The 16,844-nt window shown below is 35.1% G+C and overlaps 1 protein-coding gene across 1 annotated transcript; it reads left to right on the top strand.

Moving 5' to 3' along the window:
• The first annotated feature begins 12,121 nt into the window (after positions 1-12,121).
• On the top strand, positions 12,122-13,936 carry LOC108295140 (olfactory receptor 5M3-like). The gene is given in 2 exon segments (XM_017517183.1): positions 12,122-12,341; positions 12,343-13,936. Coding segments are annotated over 2 exon segments (930 nt in total). The 5' UTR covers positions 12,122-12,149; the 3' UTR covers positions 13,081-13,936.
• Positions 13,937-16,844: the final 2,908 nt, after the last annotated feature.

Genomic DNA, 16,844 nt, shown 5'->3' with positions numbered 1-16,844 from the left:
CATTAAGTTCATTGACCTCTACTATCTGCTTAAAATATTGACTCTTCATATTTTATTCACATGATCAAAATTATATATTTGAAGTTAAATATGCATGGATGTACTCAAGAATAAAACATCCTCTGACAACTGTCAGCTGGGGCTGATCTAACACTAATTCCACAGGACATAAACATGAGAAAAATTTAGTGGGTAACTATGATTAAACAAGACAAAATCAGGATAATTTAGCAATAACATTGGAGAACAGACTAAATCAGGAAAACTGTCCAAACCAGAAATGGCCTAACATCCTTATCACCAGACTAATATGAGGAACTGCTTCTTTTTTTTTTTTTTAACCAACTATAGCCTTAGCCCTTTTCCATTTAACATGCCAAATCATAGAATTGCTGCCACATGCTAACAATACTCAACACAGACAGAAACCATGCTTTCTTAAATCCTCCTGTAAATAACCTAATACGAGTCCAAATCCTATAGCAAGCTCCTCCATAAATCCTCTTTTGAGATGCTCCTATTTTACATGGACTGTTGTTTCTCTCTTTGAAACAAGAAAGAGTAACACAACTTTGACTACACTTTGTGCCCAATAGTCTTTGCCTGGAGAACACCAATATTCAAAAATGTCATAAAATCTGAGATTTGTTATGTACAGTGCAGTAGTAATTCGAAAACTTTTGCAAGGGAGACAAGAGTCTTGAAGATTAGTGGCCAGCCATCAAAACCTGACAATGACCAACTAAGAGCAATCATAAATGCTGATCCTCTTACAACCTCATGAGAAGTTGCCGAAGAACTCAGCATGGAACATTCCACGGTCCTTCAGCGTTTGAAGCAAACTGGAAGGTGAAAAAGCTCAATAAGTGGATGCCTCCTGAGCTGAGCGAAAAAAAAATCATCATTTTGAAGTGTCATATTCCCATTCCTCACAATAGACCATTTCTCAATTGGACTGTGATGTGTAATTAAAAGTGGATTTTATATGACAACCAGTGAAAACCAGTGTTTGGACTGAGAGGAAGCTCCAAAGCACTTTTCAAAGCCAAACTTGCACCAGAAAAAGGTCATCGTCATCTGCTGCCAGCCTGATCCACTTCAGCTTTCTGAATCCCAGCAAAATCATTACAACTGAGAAGCATGTGCAGCAAATCAATGAGATGTACCAAAAACTGCAACACCTGCAGCCGGCATTCCCCAACAGAAAGTCTCCAATTTTCCTCCACGACAATGCTCAACTGCACATCACACAACAAACACGTCGAAATTGGGCTATGAAGTTTTGCCTCATCTGCCATATTCACCTGACCTCTCACCAATTCACTACCAGTTCAAGAATCTTGACAACTTTTTGCAGGAGAAATGCTTCCACAACCAACAGGATGCAGAAAATGCTTTCCAAGAGTTTGTCGAATCCCAAAGCACAAATTTTTATGCTACAGGAGTAAGCAATTTTATGTCTCATTGGCAAAAATGTGTTGATTGTAATTGTTCCTATTTTAATTAGTAAAAATTTGCTTGAGACTAGTTACAATGATTTAAAACATGGTGGTCCAAAACTGCAATTATTTTTGCACCAGCCAGATATATAAGATTGATATAATTAGAAGTAGCATTTTCAAAGGGTCCTTCAATGACATAGGGGCTTAACACAATGAAATGCCATGTGGCAACTTTGAAAGAGGCTGATATGTGGGAAAATTAATAAAAACAAAATAAAATTCAAAATATAAAAAATCACACACATTATAGTCTGTGTGTATGAAATTTTTTTTTAATGTTACCATTTAGATATTTCTGCATTTAGTTTACTGTTCCCTGGATTGTGTTACTCGGATTCATAGTTAGAAGACTGATAGTCTTATTTGAGGAATTTAATAATATATGTATAAGTGTGTGCATGTATTAAAGAAAAAAAAACATATCTAATGACGCTTGTTAAAGCACAGTAAGGAAGAAATTATTCAGGACCACTGGCGTAGATATAGCAATGACTGCAATGGAGTCTTGCAGCAGGGGAGAGAGTCTGAGCTCAGCTCTCAGTAGAGCATGGGCAAGTAGAAATGTAGAGCCAGCGGGTAGAGTGGGGGTCAGTGAATGGAAAATAACTAGGGGAAACATAATTGGTAAAGGAGCTTCTGGCCAAACCAACCAGGACTCTTGCGGAAAACAGTCCAGCATGATCAGATATCGCGTAGGAGATGGTGGAAGATAAAGAACCTGATCAGGTATTGAAAGCGATCAGATATCAGGGGTTAGGGGATTCTTGCTAAACTGACTTAGCAGGGTTATTTGCTAAAATTGAATTTTACAAACAAGTGCTTAGAGGGGCTTAGGAGAAGGCTCAGGAGCCACACAAAAGTTTGGCCAAGCAAAGAATTTCTGTCATGTGTACGTATGATGTAGGTATGTATGTATATATCTATCTGTCTAGACAGACATACACACACATATACCAAGAGCTCTTATAGTTTGAAAAAGAAAGTTCAGTAGAAAAATGAAAAACATTCCATCAAAAAAGTAGCCAGTTGAGTACAATGTTTATCCTATCATTACAAATAACATGAGCGTGCCAAATTTGTTACAGTTTACTGAGACACAATCATAATGCATGCTTGAGTATCTTAGAATACATTCTGGAAAAATAGAAAGGGAGAGAATAAGCACATAGTTGTTAAAAATATCCATTCGATATTCACATCTGGGTCCTAGCTAACACATTTATCAGCTGCAGCTTGAGGCAAGGTATTTAAATTATCTGACCTGAGCCTCTTAACGAAAATGTGGGCTCATTTTACCTATATCTTGATGTTTTTATGAAGATTAATGATACAATACGTATAAATATTTTAGCACCTTGTGTTGAATAGAATAAGCAGTGAGTAAATGTTAACACTATCATTGTCATCATCATTAGTGTTATCATTTTACTCATAATCCATATAATATTATTAATTTCTAGTTTGCAAAGTAATTTCATATTTACTCTAAGTGTAAGTTTTAAAATATGCCTCTGCTGTACGTAGTATTTTCATTTCTTAATTGAGGCTCTGAATTTATAACGTTCCCAAGAGTGCATAGGTACATAGAAGAGCCTGGGTGCAAAGCTAGGTCTGGCTCCAAATCCTCTTCTCTTCCCACTAAAATACTTTGTCCCCCAAAGCAAGGTGCTTCAAGGTAGAGGAAATGGCCATCCCTGAGGAAGCAGACAATTATCTCAACACTTTCAAATTAAACTGCATATTCATTAATCTTAATGAAAAAGCTGAAACTTTGTGTTTATTGAGATTGCTTTCAGTTAATATGTCCCCATGAAAAAGCTGAGAAACCAATCATTTTAATAAGGCCCTTGGAAACTGATTAGTAATAAATCAACTTTTTATAGCAATTACGGTAAGGAATTGTGTTTGCAATGAAGAAGTTTGTAATGAGACCCAGAGAGACAGTTTCATCATCAATGCTGAAGCAAACTCTGACTTCATTTCTCTTTACCTAATGATCAGCAATTATTTAATTAAAAGCAACAGAGGAAGAATGGCAGTTACATAAAATGGCATTTTCCTTAATTTTTCCAGATACTCTGAATTTTTTAAGCCTGGCTAGAAATATAATTGCTAAACTAACTGCTTTCATATAGGAGATCTTAAATTCTTTGGTGAGCTAGTACATATTAATCTGTATAAAATTATTTGGGAATATAATCACCAATTAATATTTTTCATATTCAATGGCAAACTACAATTTTTATCACAATAAAAAATTTTGACATGTTGTATGGCAAGAATTCCCTATTAGAATGCATTAAAGGAAAGTAATTCCTGAACAAAGAAATGCAAGACAGACAACCAGTTAAAGCCCTACTCACAAGTAGATAGGATATAAATATCAATTGTGGAGAAATACATGCTAATAATAAAACAAAGCATATGCTGCATCTGCATAGCTTGGATGGAGTTGATGATTTATGAGCTTCAACAATTGGGCAGATCATTGGTCACTGCATATTTGGAGAGTATAAATAGAGCTGAAATAAGACAAAATACTTATGACTATGGTCTAATTATTTTTCTAGAAATATAACAGGTGACAAATATTGAAAAACAAATATTGTATCAAAACGTATCAAAGTAAATCACTCTTGTAAAAGCTACTAAAATAACCTTTCTTAAAAGAAAATATTGATTTTGCAGTTTAAAACATCAGGGCCATAATTGTCTCTGTGTGTATTTGCTCACAAATTAAGGCACATGCAGAACATTACTCATGCACAGCACTATACCACTTTGCAGTTAAATAAGAAAGAGTCTAACTAGGTGCATTTGAAATTAAATTCCAAAAATCGAGAAAAGAAACAAGGCTGATGTAAGCTGAGTTGCAAATTAGAAATAAAAGAAAAAATTAATATAGAAATCTCTGCAACAAATGTTTAAAAGATTGATGTGATTGATGTGGGGGAGGTGGGGGAGAAAACTATATTCCCTGTTTCAAACTTAAACAACTTTTGTGACATTGAGCACCTAGTCTTGCTTCTACCTTAATTTATTCACATGTAAATAAAGAGCAGAAAAATATATATTATTAATATGAAAATTTGAAATCAGGGGTTACTATAAAGGGTCAGTTGATAGAATTTGTGAAAAGTTATTAGAACAACGCCAGTATACTAGCCAAGCACACTGCCTATGTATTAGCAATGGTCCACGCTAGCAAACACGGTTATATTTTCAATAATGCTCATATATTAGCAGCGGAAAAGATATTGTTAGAGAGAAAAGATAGATATTAATAATACTATTGACTCAGGATTTTTCTAGACTACTTTGCCATCCGGGGACCTCCACAGCCCACAATGTCCCCACACTCAGGCTTTGTTCAGCCCTGAGCCTGCTGCTGGAGGCACCCCACCAACTCAGCTTGCCTGTGTTATAGCTTGTACCCGTATTCAGTCGTTCCTGAGCTCTTATCCTGTGTCCACGAAAAATAAGGATATGCTGACAATTGAAGGTGAGGATGAATGAAGAAAAATTTTATTGAGCTGCAGAATGGCTCTCAGCAGGGAGGGGATATGGGTGTGAGGGGGTGTCTCCCACCCATGGATTGGCTGGTTTTTCTCAGTGTGGCTGGGTCCAGGGCTTTTATGGGCTCAGAATAGGGAAGAGTGTGCTGATTGGTTTGTAAGTATGCAAAAAAAGTTAAAACAAAGGCACAACTCAAAGTTGGGCATGACAGTGTAAGATAACAATTAGGGAAGTATAGGTATATGTAAAATAGATGATGAGTGAAGATGAATAAGAGAAAAGCATGTCAAACAGGAAGAAAGGTTCTCAATTTGGTTCTGGGATTTGACTTGTAGCTTGGCTTTCAGGCTTTAAATTGTGTTTGGCTTAGAGGTACGATTTCACTGAGAACCCTCCCCTATCTGCTTAGCATTAGCCTGCCTCCTGCTGCTATCATTATCTGATAGAATTAAGTATTAAAAAAAGTTTATTTTTAAGACACTATATTTATTTGCCTGGTATTTGTAAAGGTAAAGATTATTCTAATTAAAGATGCATTTTCATTGTTTGAATTTAGTGGTGTGATTCAAAAAATTAATGAGACATAAGAAATAATTTCATTGTTTTCCCCATACACTTTTTTAGAAAGTGTTTGATAAAAATTAATCTCTCATCATAAATAAAGCTCCAAAAAAAAAAAAACAGAAATAAGAAAAATAGCATAATAATAAAGACAATCTGTCACAAATTAGTAGTAGTCACTACTAATTTTTAATTCTCCATTAAAATTTCATATTTAATGGAGAAAAAGACATTTAATGACATCTTAATGAAAATCAGGAAATAAAGAGATTCCTTTTGCCTCCATTAATTTTCTTTCAAACTCTAGCCTAAGAATTTGTGTGACTGTGGTAGGCAATAGGAAAAATAGAGACTAGGATGAAAGAAGCCATATGCAATAAAGAAAGAAATCAATCCCATCTCTACTAAAAACAACAACAACAACAACAACAAAACAAAAATAGCTGGTTCTTGAGTTCTTGTCCAGTGTCTAGGAAATATGAGGTCAAAGTGAATTGAAGAATGGTAAATGCAGATTTTATTACCAGTGAAAGTGTCTCTCAGTGGGAAGGGGAGCTGAGAAGAGGATGGGGAGACTAGGTAGTCTTCCCCTGAAGTCCAGCCCACTCTGGCTGGATTCTTCTCCAAAGTTACATCATCAAGCTGTCCCTCTGAAGACAAGCCACTTCTCTCTGACATCCAGCTGTAGTCCCCAACATGCAGCTGCTTCTCCTCTCTGCCTGCTGAGTCTGGGGTCTTTATAGGCACACGATGGGGAAGGGCAGGGCCATGAATGATTTAAGAAAAGGCAACACTTGAGCAGAAAAACATGGATGTAAGTTCTCACTTTGGGCATTGGGTCGGACTTTTCAGCTTGAGGGTGGGAATTTGCTAGGGACCTGCCCCATCTGTCTAGAATTTCTCTGCACCTTGTCCCCATCATTACTATGTAGCATTCTAAATCCAGTCGAGATATAGAAAAACCACAATCCAAGAGTTGGATCCATTTGAAGAAGTCCCAGAGGAGTAGGAAAAACAGCCCACCTTCCTAGGCTTTAGACAAGGAGACTAATAAAGGCTCATATAAATGACAGTTTCAAACTGAAGAGTAAAGCATTAATTTTCTTTAGCTACTGCAACAAAGTACCATACACTGAATGGCTTAAGACAACAATAATGTGTTCTTGTGCAGATCTGGAGGCTAGAAACCCCTAATAAAGATTTCTACAAGGCCATCCTCCTTTCTGATCTCAAGAGGAGAATCCTTTGTTTCTTCTTTTAGCTTCTGATAATTCCAGACGTTTCTTGGTTTGTGGCAGCATAATAATCTCTGCCTCCATATTCACATTGCTATGTGCCATGGTTTGAATGTTGACTCCAAATTTCACATTAAAATTTAATTTCCATTGTGATGGTATTAAGAGGCATGACAATTAAGAAGTAATTCTGTCAGGAAGGCAAAAAGAGTCGGTTTGTAAAATATTTGAAGCAGTTTATTCTGAGCCAAATGTGAATGACTGTGGCCCATGACACAGCCCTCAGAAGGACCTGAGAACATGTGCCCGAGGTGGTCAGGATGCAGATACAATTTAGGTTTTATACAATTTAGGGAAATATTTAGGGAAATGTGTAACTTAAAATGCACTTAAAATGAACTGTAATAAAATGTGATAGCTACTTTATGAGCAATATGGGCTAGTGGCTGTCAAAATGCAGGAGTAAAGATTATTAATTTTACATGGGAGCCTCCAGGATGTGTTTAAGAGAAAACACCATTTGCATGATTCAAGTAAGCAACTCTTGAGTTAAGGTACCTTCTTTCTGTCCTGGGGAGGACTTTAATTAGGACTAGAAGAAGAAAAGCTTACTTTCTTTGCGTGTGGAATGAGTCTTATCTGGATTTCTCTGTGCTCAATAAGTGGCTCTCACAGCTTTTCACAGTAACCGATAAGCTCGTTTGCAACATAAAACCCAGAAAAATCACATGAGGCTATTTAGTGTCTTATAGAGACTGACCTAAAAATTAAACCTAACACGATATAGTACAGACAAAAATTAATTGATTTGCAATTGAAAAGCAGTCTGTGTTCAGAGATCTGCAGGTTACCCTTTGTTATTTGAGGCCCATGACTTGTGTGGATAGTAAACTCCTGGCAATAGGTAGCACAATTGTTCTCCCTAGATGCACTCAGCGTTCCAATTTGCACAGTCTTAACCAAGGTTCTTCCATGTTATCCTACAACTTCATTTTATGTCTGAAACATCCAACATTATCCTGAGAAGTGCTTAAGTGTACTTAGATGTTTACCCCTCCTATCTATGTACTCATCAATTGAAAACTCAACCACTTTATTTTCTTTAGTTAACAAATATTTGGTGAACACCTACCATGTGCCAAATACCATTATAAATAGTGGGGCAGGGCTGGGGCAATACAGTTAGTGGCCCTTTAATCAAAACTATATTACCATGAAGAAGGAAAAATGGATGTGAGAAGAAACCAGCCATTTTCTTTACTACTTAATAAATGATAATTGATATTGTTTGTAGGAATGTAAACATGGCTAGTGTTAATGTAGCTCAGTGGGAGGGCAGAAGAGGGAACACCTTTGAGCTATGGGATAAAATTGTCAGATACCCAAGTAAAGTGATCAACTGCATATAGCACTGAAACAATCCACAATTTTTTGGCTATACAAAAAATATATTTATGTTCCCTTAAGCCCATAAAGACTGTGATACAATGCATCATATACGTGGTAATGAACATGAGAGTCTTTTAGGATTAGGAAATAATAAATTTGGTCTCATTCCTTGTAATGGTTACTTGTTGAACCAAAGGATGAGATGGTTAATGATACAAATTCTGGAATCAGGAATCTGGTTCCTGATTCATCCAAAGTATGACATTGATCAAGTCACTGAACCTCTGAAAGAGTCAGTTTTTTGTCTATAAAATGAGAGTTATAATAATTGCCACAGAGTTGAGTTACAATAATTAAATTATTGTAGCTGGTGTGCGTTACTTTAAAAATTCATTATTATTGCTATTATTAGTAGTAGTACTACTTGTTTCCTTATTTATAAAATGAGGGAATTGAAGAAAATAGTTATTTCTGCTTCGATATGCTATAATCTTAATTATAGGAAATAATGTTTGACCCATCTTAGCGGGAAAACCGAAGTGGCAGAGAATGTGAAGGATAGAGCATGAAATTTATATATACAGTTTGGGTAACCCCATAAACAAGTTTAGTATGATACAAATCCCCTTCCAAATTTTATTTGATTTAGTGCCCATTCAAAATAACTGGAGTTTGGGGAAATATAAAATTTTAGAAAACTCTAACAAAAAAAGCCCACACACTCAACAGATGGCTTTTTCTCTAGAGATGTACTTCCCACAGGGTCATTTCTAAAGAAAAATTCTTAATTGCTCCTTGCTTTCTAAGGCAAGCACTTAAGGGAGGCTTCTCCTTTGCACTTATCCCAGTTTCCCTTTTGTCAGGTTGAAGGTGTTTACCGTTCCCATATACAGCATGCACTTTTCAACTCTGCATCCTTATTGGAGATATTCCTCTTCATTCTCAGGTTGGTGAAAAATGCATTCATCAGGAACTGTCAGATGGAGCTTGCATTGTAGACTTTATTTTTTTATGATTTATAGGAATGCATTCATGATTTTATCTATTATGTTATGTGTGTAGGTGTATGAGAGAGACACAGATAAAAGAGACATTTTTTCAATAAGATTATATAATTAGATAATTACAAATGCTTAATGGAGTGCATCTGATAATTTTTTATATTTTTATGTGTTAATATGTAATATCTCTTTTCATAGTCACAAATGCTCAATGAAATGGATATTATTATTATTTTAAGTCACATTGGGGAACAGAAAACGCAAAAATTAAGAGTAAAACATGCCCAATTTTATAAAATAAGTCATAGACCCAGGATCCAACCAAGATCTGACCATAGAAACAGAACTCTTTAACTGGGATACATTTTCGTTCTTATTCTTTTCGAGATGGAGTCTTGCTCTGTTGCCCAGGCTGAAGTATAGTGGTGCAATCTGGGCTCACTGCAACTTCTGCCTCCTGGGTTCAAGTAATTCTCCTGTCTTAGCCTCCCAAGTAGCTGGGATCACAGGCACACAACCACACCTAGCTAATTTTTGTATTTTTAGTAGAGATGGTGTTTCCATGTTGGCCAGTCTGGACTATAACTCCGGACCTCAGACCAAATACCCGCCTCGGCCTCCCAAAATGCTATGATTAGTGGCATGAGTTACCATGCCCGGCCTGACTGGGATACTTAATATTGCTTCATACTGGGTCTGGAAAATAATCCATATTTATTGGTAATTTAATTTGAAATAGAGTGATTCCATAAGCAAAGTTTACTTGTGTATTCTTGACTTTACATGGTGAGGAAATCCTCTAAATATTCTTGAGGTCCCCATTTCTCTATTTCTTCATAGACTTTGCACCCCCCAGGATCATATCTAACCCCTAGTTTCCGGTAATTTTATTATTGCTATTTATCATCTAGATAACCATCACTCAAGGCTCTATATTTAACTTGTAGGAAGTACTGACAAAGCCGTCTTCTACATTCTTGTTTATGCTGAATCATCCCTGGTGCTACAGAATGAGATAAGACTTTCCAAGTAAGAATCCCTCTATTGTCAGTCTTTGAAAATTACATACAGAGGAATATTTCAGGAAGCTGCAGGCATAAAATGTTGAATCAGAAATCTGGAATTATCTGTTGACGGGTCTGTAATCTCTGTTTAGATATGAATATAAGGATCTTAGATATTAATTTAACAACACTGTAAGAAAATTGTTGCAGCCCATACATAAATATATTCTAAGGCAGTTTATACAGTTTTTAGAACTTTATTATTCATTTTTAAAAATTTACCACTAATTAATGCCTCAAATTTTTATTAATTAAACCAAACCTCTGAAGCCATGTAGAATGTAATCTATTTCAGTTAGTAATTTCCTCCTCTATGCATAGAAAAATGTTTTTTCTAATTTTGGTGTTTGAAAAGTTTTGGATTTCCACTGTGAATAAGGGTGCACTAATTTTCACTATGCAATGAGATTTATTTTCCTCAAATTGTGGTTGAACATAGTTTAATACTGCAGATTACAAGAAAGGTCTTGGGAATAATCATTTGCTCTAGAGATAATATATAGCCATGAGAAGGTATGAAACCATTCTCCAACGAATGTACTGTCCTGCTGAAAGCCTATCTCAAGATTCTTATTAGATTGACTTGCACTCTTTGTTCTACAGAATATAAATGTTCATTGACAAAATAGCTAATTAATGGAATTTCTCTCATACCTATATTAAATAAATATATATAAGCTATATGTATGTGTATATACATATAGATGTGTGTGTATATATACATATGTATATACATATATGCAGACATGTATGTGTGTGTGCATGTACATTTTTAAGTTAAATGAACGATGTGTACAGTAAATAATTTATTAGGTAGATTCTGAATTACTAAGAAATTTGGCAGGGCACAAAGGTGTCCCATTTGTTGGAGGAACACTTGTGGATTATTCTCCATTATATCTGCTAACATCATGTCAACCACTAACAGTGCATGATGTTACCTGTATTTATTAACATCATGCAAAGTACTAATTCTATTTCTAATATACTTAAAATATAATTTGAGAAACAATTTTAAGAAAAATTTTCATGTTATACATTCTGTTTGAAAATAAATTTGCAAACTGTCCAAGAAACCTTCCTAGAATGCCACTGAATTCCCAAAGAAAATCACTTTCTAAATATCTGTTCCCATTAAAACTCTGTAAGAATGCATCAAAGTTTTAGAAAGTATGTATTTACATTAGTACTTTCATAAATACTGACATTAATGTGTAAATTTTATTTATGTTTTAATCTCTAGAACATAGCAGTATATGATATCTAGTAGCGTGAATGTGAACAAGTAATTCACTCTTTAACTTGACTTTGATGGCTAGTGTAATCAGTTTTCTGTTCTTCACTTGAAAAGAATGCAAATATGAGATTAGAATAAAAATATTTTTATGACATTTTAGGCTGATTAATTATTTAATCATATGATTTTCTTCTCTAATTATTAAAAATAGGCTTATAATGAAAAAGAGATTAGATTTTAAAAGCACACGTTTTTAGTTCCATTACAAAAAGAACCAGAATTCCTTATTATTACCTTAAAAATATGAAACTCAAAATATGCCATCATTGGAAATGAGGGATATTTAAGAAGTAATCTTACAAATGTGACTGCTTGCAATACTTAATCCCAGCATATTTCAGTCACTAAACTTTGTATAATTTTTATATAATAGGGACTGTCTACATTTATTCACCATAAAGCCTATTATGTAACAGGTGCTGAGAAAAGATTTGGGAAAATAATGCAAAGTGTAATCACAGATATTGTATAAAGGGAGCATAAATAAAGATATAAAATGATAAATAAAAAATTCCTAATTTTTTCTTTCATTTTATTTTAGTTATCACAAAGATTTGTAACTCCTATTGACTTAGAATTGGAAAATGCTCAATTTCACTGATGTGACAGAGTTCATTCTTTTGGGGCTAACCAGTCGTCAGGAATGGCAAGTTCTCTTCTTCATCGTTTTTCTTGTGGTCTACATTATCACCATGGTGGGCAATATTGGCATGATCATGTTAATCAAGGTCAGTCCTCAGCTTAACAGCCCCATGTACTTTTTTCTCAGTCATTTGTCATTTGTCATTTGTTGATGTGTGGTTTTCTTCTAATGTCACCCCTAAAATGTTGGAAAACCTGTTATCAGATAAAAAAACGATTTCTTATGCCAGCTGTTTAGTACAGTGTTTCTTCTTCATTGCTCTTGTCCATGTGGAGATTTTTATTCTTGCTGCGATGGCCTTTGATAGATACATGGCAATTGGGAATCCTCTGCTTTATTGCAGCAAAATGTCAAGGGTTGTCTGTATTCGACTGATTTCTTTCCCTTACATATATGGTTTTCTGACGAGTCTGGCAGCAACATTATGGACTTATGGCTTGTACTTCTGTGGAAAAATTGAGATCAACCACTTCTACTGTGCAGATCCACCTCTCATCAAAATGGCCTGTGCTGGAACCTTTGCAAAAGAATATACAATGCTCATAATTGGCGGTATTAATGTCACATATTCTCTGACTGTAGTTATGATCTCTTATTTATTCATTCTCATTGCCATTCTGCGAATGCACTCAGCAGAAGGAAGGAGGAAGGCCTTTTCCACATGTGGGTCCCATCTGACAGCTGTCATCATATTTTACGGTACTCTAATCTTAATGTATCTCAGACGTCCCACAGAGGAGTCTGTGGAGCAGGGGAAGATGGTGGCTGTGTTCTATACCACAGTGATCCCCATGTTGAAACCCATGATCTACAGTCTGAGGAACAAGGATGTGAAAGAGGCCATGACAAAAGTGATCAGCAGATCATGTTAGACAAAATAAAGTCAAATTTGTCTTCTATTATTTGTTTGGAGAAAGGTTATTTCCAAGGACCTAAGAACATTAAGAAAAGATACTCTGTAGGTTGAAAAGAAAAATAAATGTGATGCAAATTGAGAAAATATAAGGTAGAATGAATCATTTCTGTTGATGTGAGTTTGGAGATTAATTAAATATGAATAAATTAATTAATTGAAATGGTGATGTGTGCCAAATTTCATATGTGTACTAATGGAAATGCTCAAATTTGAAATGAAAAGACATTTTCTGATTCAAAAGTGCAGTTGCATGAATTTAGGTCATATTTATTTGCCCATTTAAAAGCAAATTTGGGGCAGAAAAAAAAACTCAAAATATTTAATGTGGCTTTCCAATATAATGACATAAAATAGCCGTCTCACTAATGCTTATGAGATTTTTTGTTGTTTAATGCTTCTTTTATTCCATGGTGTTGGGTCTATTCGGAGACTGATACTTGGAAAATAGCAATACTTTTGTATTTCATGCTTTTTAACCTTTTGGTGTTTCTTAAGAAACAACACGGTAAGTGTCTCTTTCACAGATCACAGTAACTGCTGTGTTTCAATTCTAAGACTGCCAGTCACCAGGCTATGGTTTGCCCAGGCCAGTGTCTTCACTCTGAAGAGCAGGAAAATTAGTGGAAGATAGTGTCATTGTAAAAGCATGCCTCTCCAAATTCCACAGGATAAATTACATGTGGGATATTTGGTACACCTGTGACCAAAATATGGCACTTACATATTCTAATCAACTTTTGCATTTCAAATAAATTCCGTATTTTGGATGCACTATTTGTTGTCATCAATAACATTTTCTGACATAATAATAGGAACATAATTTGACATCTCTCTTGCACCTTATTCACGAAGCATAAGTATGAAGCTGCAACTTATTTTATCAAAGTCTATGTCCTCAGACCAAATGAATAAATATATAATCACCTTCTGTTTTGATGCAAGCAATATATAGCCAAGAAATGCAATTTATACATTTTGATTTCTATATTTAAATAATTAAAAATTATCTGCAAAGATATGAATATAAGACAAAAGTGGTGCCATCTAAGAAAAAAAGCATTCTTCTTTTTTATTTAGCTTTCATTTTAAGTTCTAGGGTACATGTACAGGTTTGTTATATAGGAATACTTGTGTCATAAGGGTTAATGGTACAGATTATTTTGTCACCCAGGTACGAAGCCTAGTACCTATTAGTAATTTTTCCTGATTCTCTCCCTCTTCCCAACTTCTACCTTCTCCTAGGCCTCCATGTGTGTTGTTCCTCTCTATGCGTCCACGTGCTCTCATCATTTAGCTCACACTCGCAAGTGAGAACATAAAGTATTTGGTTTTCTGTTCCTGCATTAATTTGCTAAAGGCAATGGTCTCCCACTGCAACTATGTTCTTGAAAAAGACAAGATCTCATTTTTTTCTTATGGATGCATAGTAATCCATGGTGTATATGTAGATTTTCTTTACACAGCCTGTCACTGGTGGGCTTTTGGGTTGATTGCATGCGTTTGCTATTGTGAGTAGTGCTGCAATGAATGTACATTTGCCTGTGTCTTTATAATAGGACAATTTGTATTCCATTTCTGGGTATTTCTGTTTTAAGGTCTTTAAGGAATCAACATACTGTCTTCCACAATGGTTGAACTAAAATATATGAGGCCAAGAATCACATGAAAAAGCTCAACAATCACCGATAATTTTTAAAATGTGAATCAAAAGCCTAATGTGATACCATCTCATACCAGTAAGAATGGTTATTATCAAAAATGCAAAAATCATCAGATGCCGGCAAGATTGTGAAGAAAAATAAACGTTTGTGCTCTGTTGGTGGAAGTGTAAAAAAGCATTTTTATTTGTCCATTTTTTAATTTTATTTACCTCAAAAGAAACCACAAATGCAATGAACTCATTTCTACATACATACACATAAATCATGAGCAACATTGTAAAACCTTTTGCATACATAAACAAATTGCTAATTTAGGTTCAATTATAGTGTTATCATGTCTTTGGTTGAAAATTGTTAAACTTCTATAGGCTTTTCATATATAAGGTACACAAGGTTATTTTGGGATTACTTCAAAGCTAAAAGTAATATTTTTTGGCAATACAAACATTTATTTGCCATTTGGTGGAAACTCTTGATATGCCAAATTAGTTTCTTATTATTAATACTTTTCAAAATATGTTCTGAAAGCATTTTATATTTTATCGCTTGCAGCGAGTTGGCAGGTAAATTTGAACCACCTTTGTTACCTCTTTTTTTCCAAAGGTGAAATTCATTTTCTATTTATTTTCCTTTTTATTTTTTCTTGTTAGACAGAGTCTTGCTCTGTTGCCCATGCTGGAGTGCAGTGGCCTGATCTCCGCTCACTGCAACCTCTGCCTCCTGGGATCAGCAGTTCTCCTACCTCAGCCTTCCAAATAGCTGGGATTACAGGTGTGTGCCACTACGCCCAGCTATTTTTTTTTTTTTTTGTATGTTTGGTAGAGATGGGGTTTTGCCATGTTGGTCAGGCTGGTCTTAAACTCCTGACCCCATGATCCTCCTGCCTCGACCTCCCAAAGTTCTGGGATTACAGGAGTGAGCCACCATGCTCAGCCTCTATTTATTCTTTTGGAGAGTTAGTTTAGTGTTACATAAAGAATGATTAGTTAAGGTCAGTGGTCAAATCGTTTTTCTGGATGTGGTAAATATACACTATCACCAAGAAAATGTGGTACATATGCACCATGGAATACTACACAGTCTTAAAAAAGAATGAAATCATGTCCTTTTCAATAACATGAATGCAGATGGAGGATATAATCCTAGGTAAATGGAGGCTGGAACAGAAAACCAAATACGGCATATTCTCACTTACGAGTGGGAGCTAAACATTGGGTACTGGTGGACATAAGAATGGGAACAATAGACACTAGAGACTATTATAGTGGGATGAAAAGAGTGGGGCAAGGACTGGAATACTAACTGTTCTGTACTATGCTCACCATCTGGATGATGGGATCATTTGTATCCCAAGCCTCAGCATCATATAATATAATATAATATAATATAATATAATATAAATTGAAATTTTTTAAAAAAGAAAACATCGGTCCTATAACTGCAAGAAACTAAATTCAGAAACACATTTATTAACTGGAAAGAGGATCCAGAGTCTCAGATGGAACAACAGACCTGACCAAGAAATTGTTTTCTGCCTGGGGAGACCCTGAGCAGCAGGCCCATTTAATCTTTACCTGAACTCATAACCAATAGTAATTCCAAAATAATAAATTTATGCTGTTTAAGTTGTTTAAAAAAAATAAAGTCCCCAAAAATGTATATCAGGATAATAAGGAGAGATTACAACTCTTACGTACAGTTGGATAGCCAGATTTTTATGTCTAAAGGAAAAATGAAATAGTGGAGAATAACGAATAGCTCTGCCATGAGGATCACAAAAAAAATATGTCCTTAGCAACCAACAGAATGGGAAAAAAAATTTGCAGTCTACCCATCTGACAAACGGCTGATATCCAGAATTTACAAAGAACTAAAACAGATTTACAAGAAAAAAACAAACAAGTCCATTCAAAAGTGGGCGAAGGATGTGAACAGACACTTTGCAAAAGAAGACATACATGAGGCCAACAAACATATGAAAAAATGCTCATCATCACTGGTCATTAGAGAAATGCAAATCAAAACTACATTGAGATACCATCTCATGCCAGTTAAAATG

The sequence above is a fragment of the Cebus imitator genome, unplaced genomic scaffold (assembly GCF_001604975.1).
Source record: "Cebus imitator isolate Cc_AM_T3 unplaced genomic scaffold, Cebus_imitator-1.0 Scaffold622, whole genome shotgun sequence".
Lineage (NCBI taxonomy): Eukaryota > Metazoa > Chordata > Mammalia > Primates > Cebidae > Cebus > Cebus imitator.
Note: the sequence above shows the minus strand (reverse complement) of the source record. Positions and strands in the feature narration are given on the sequence as shown.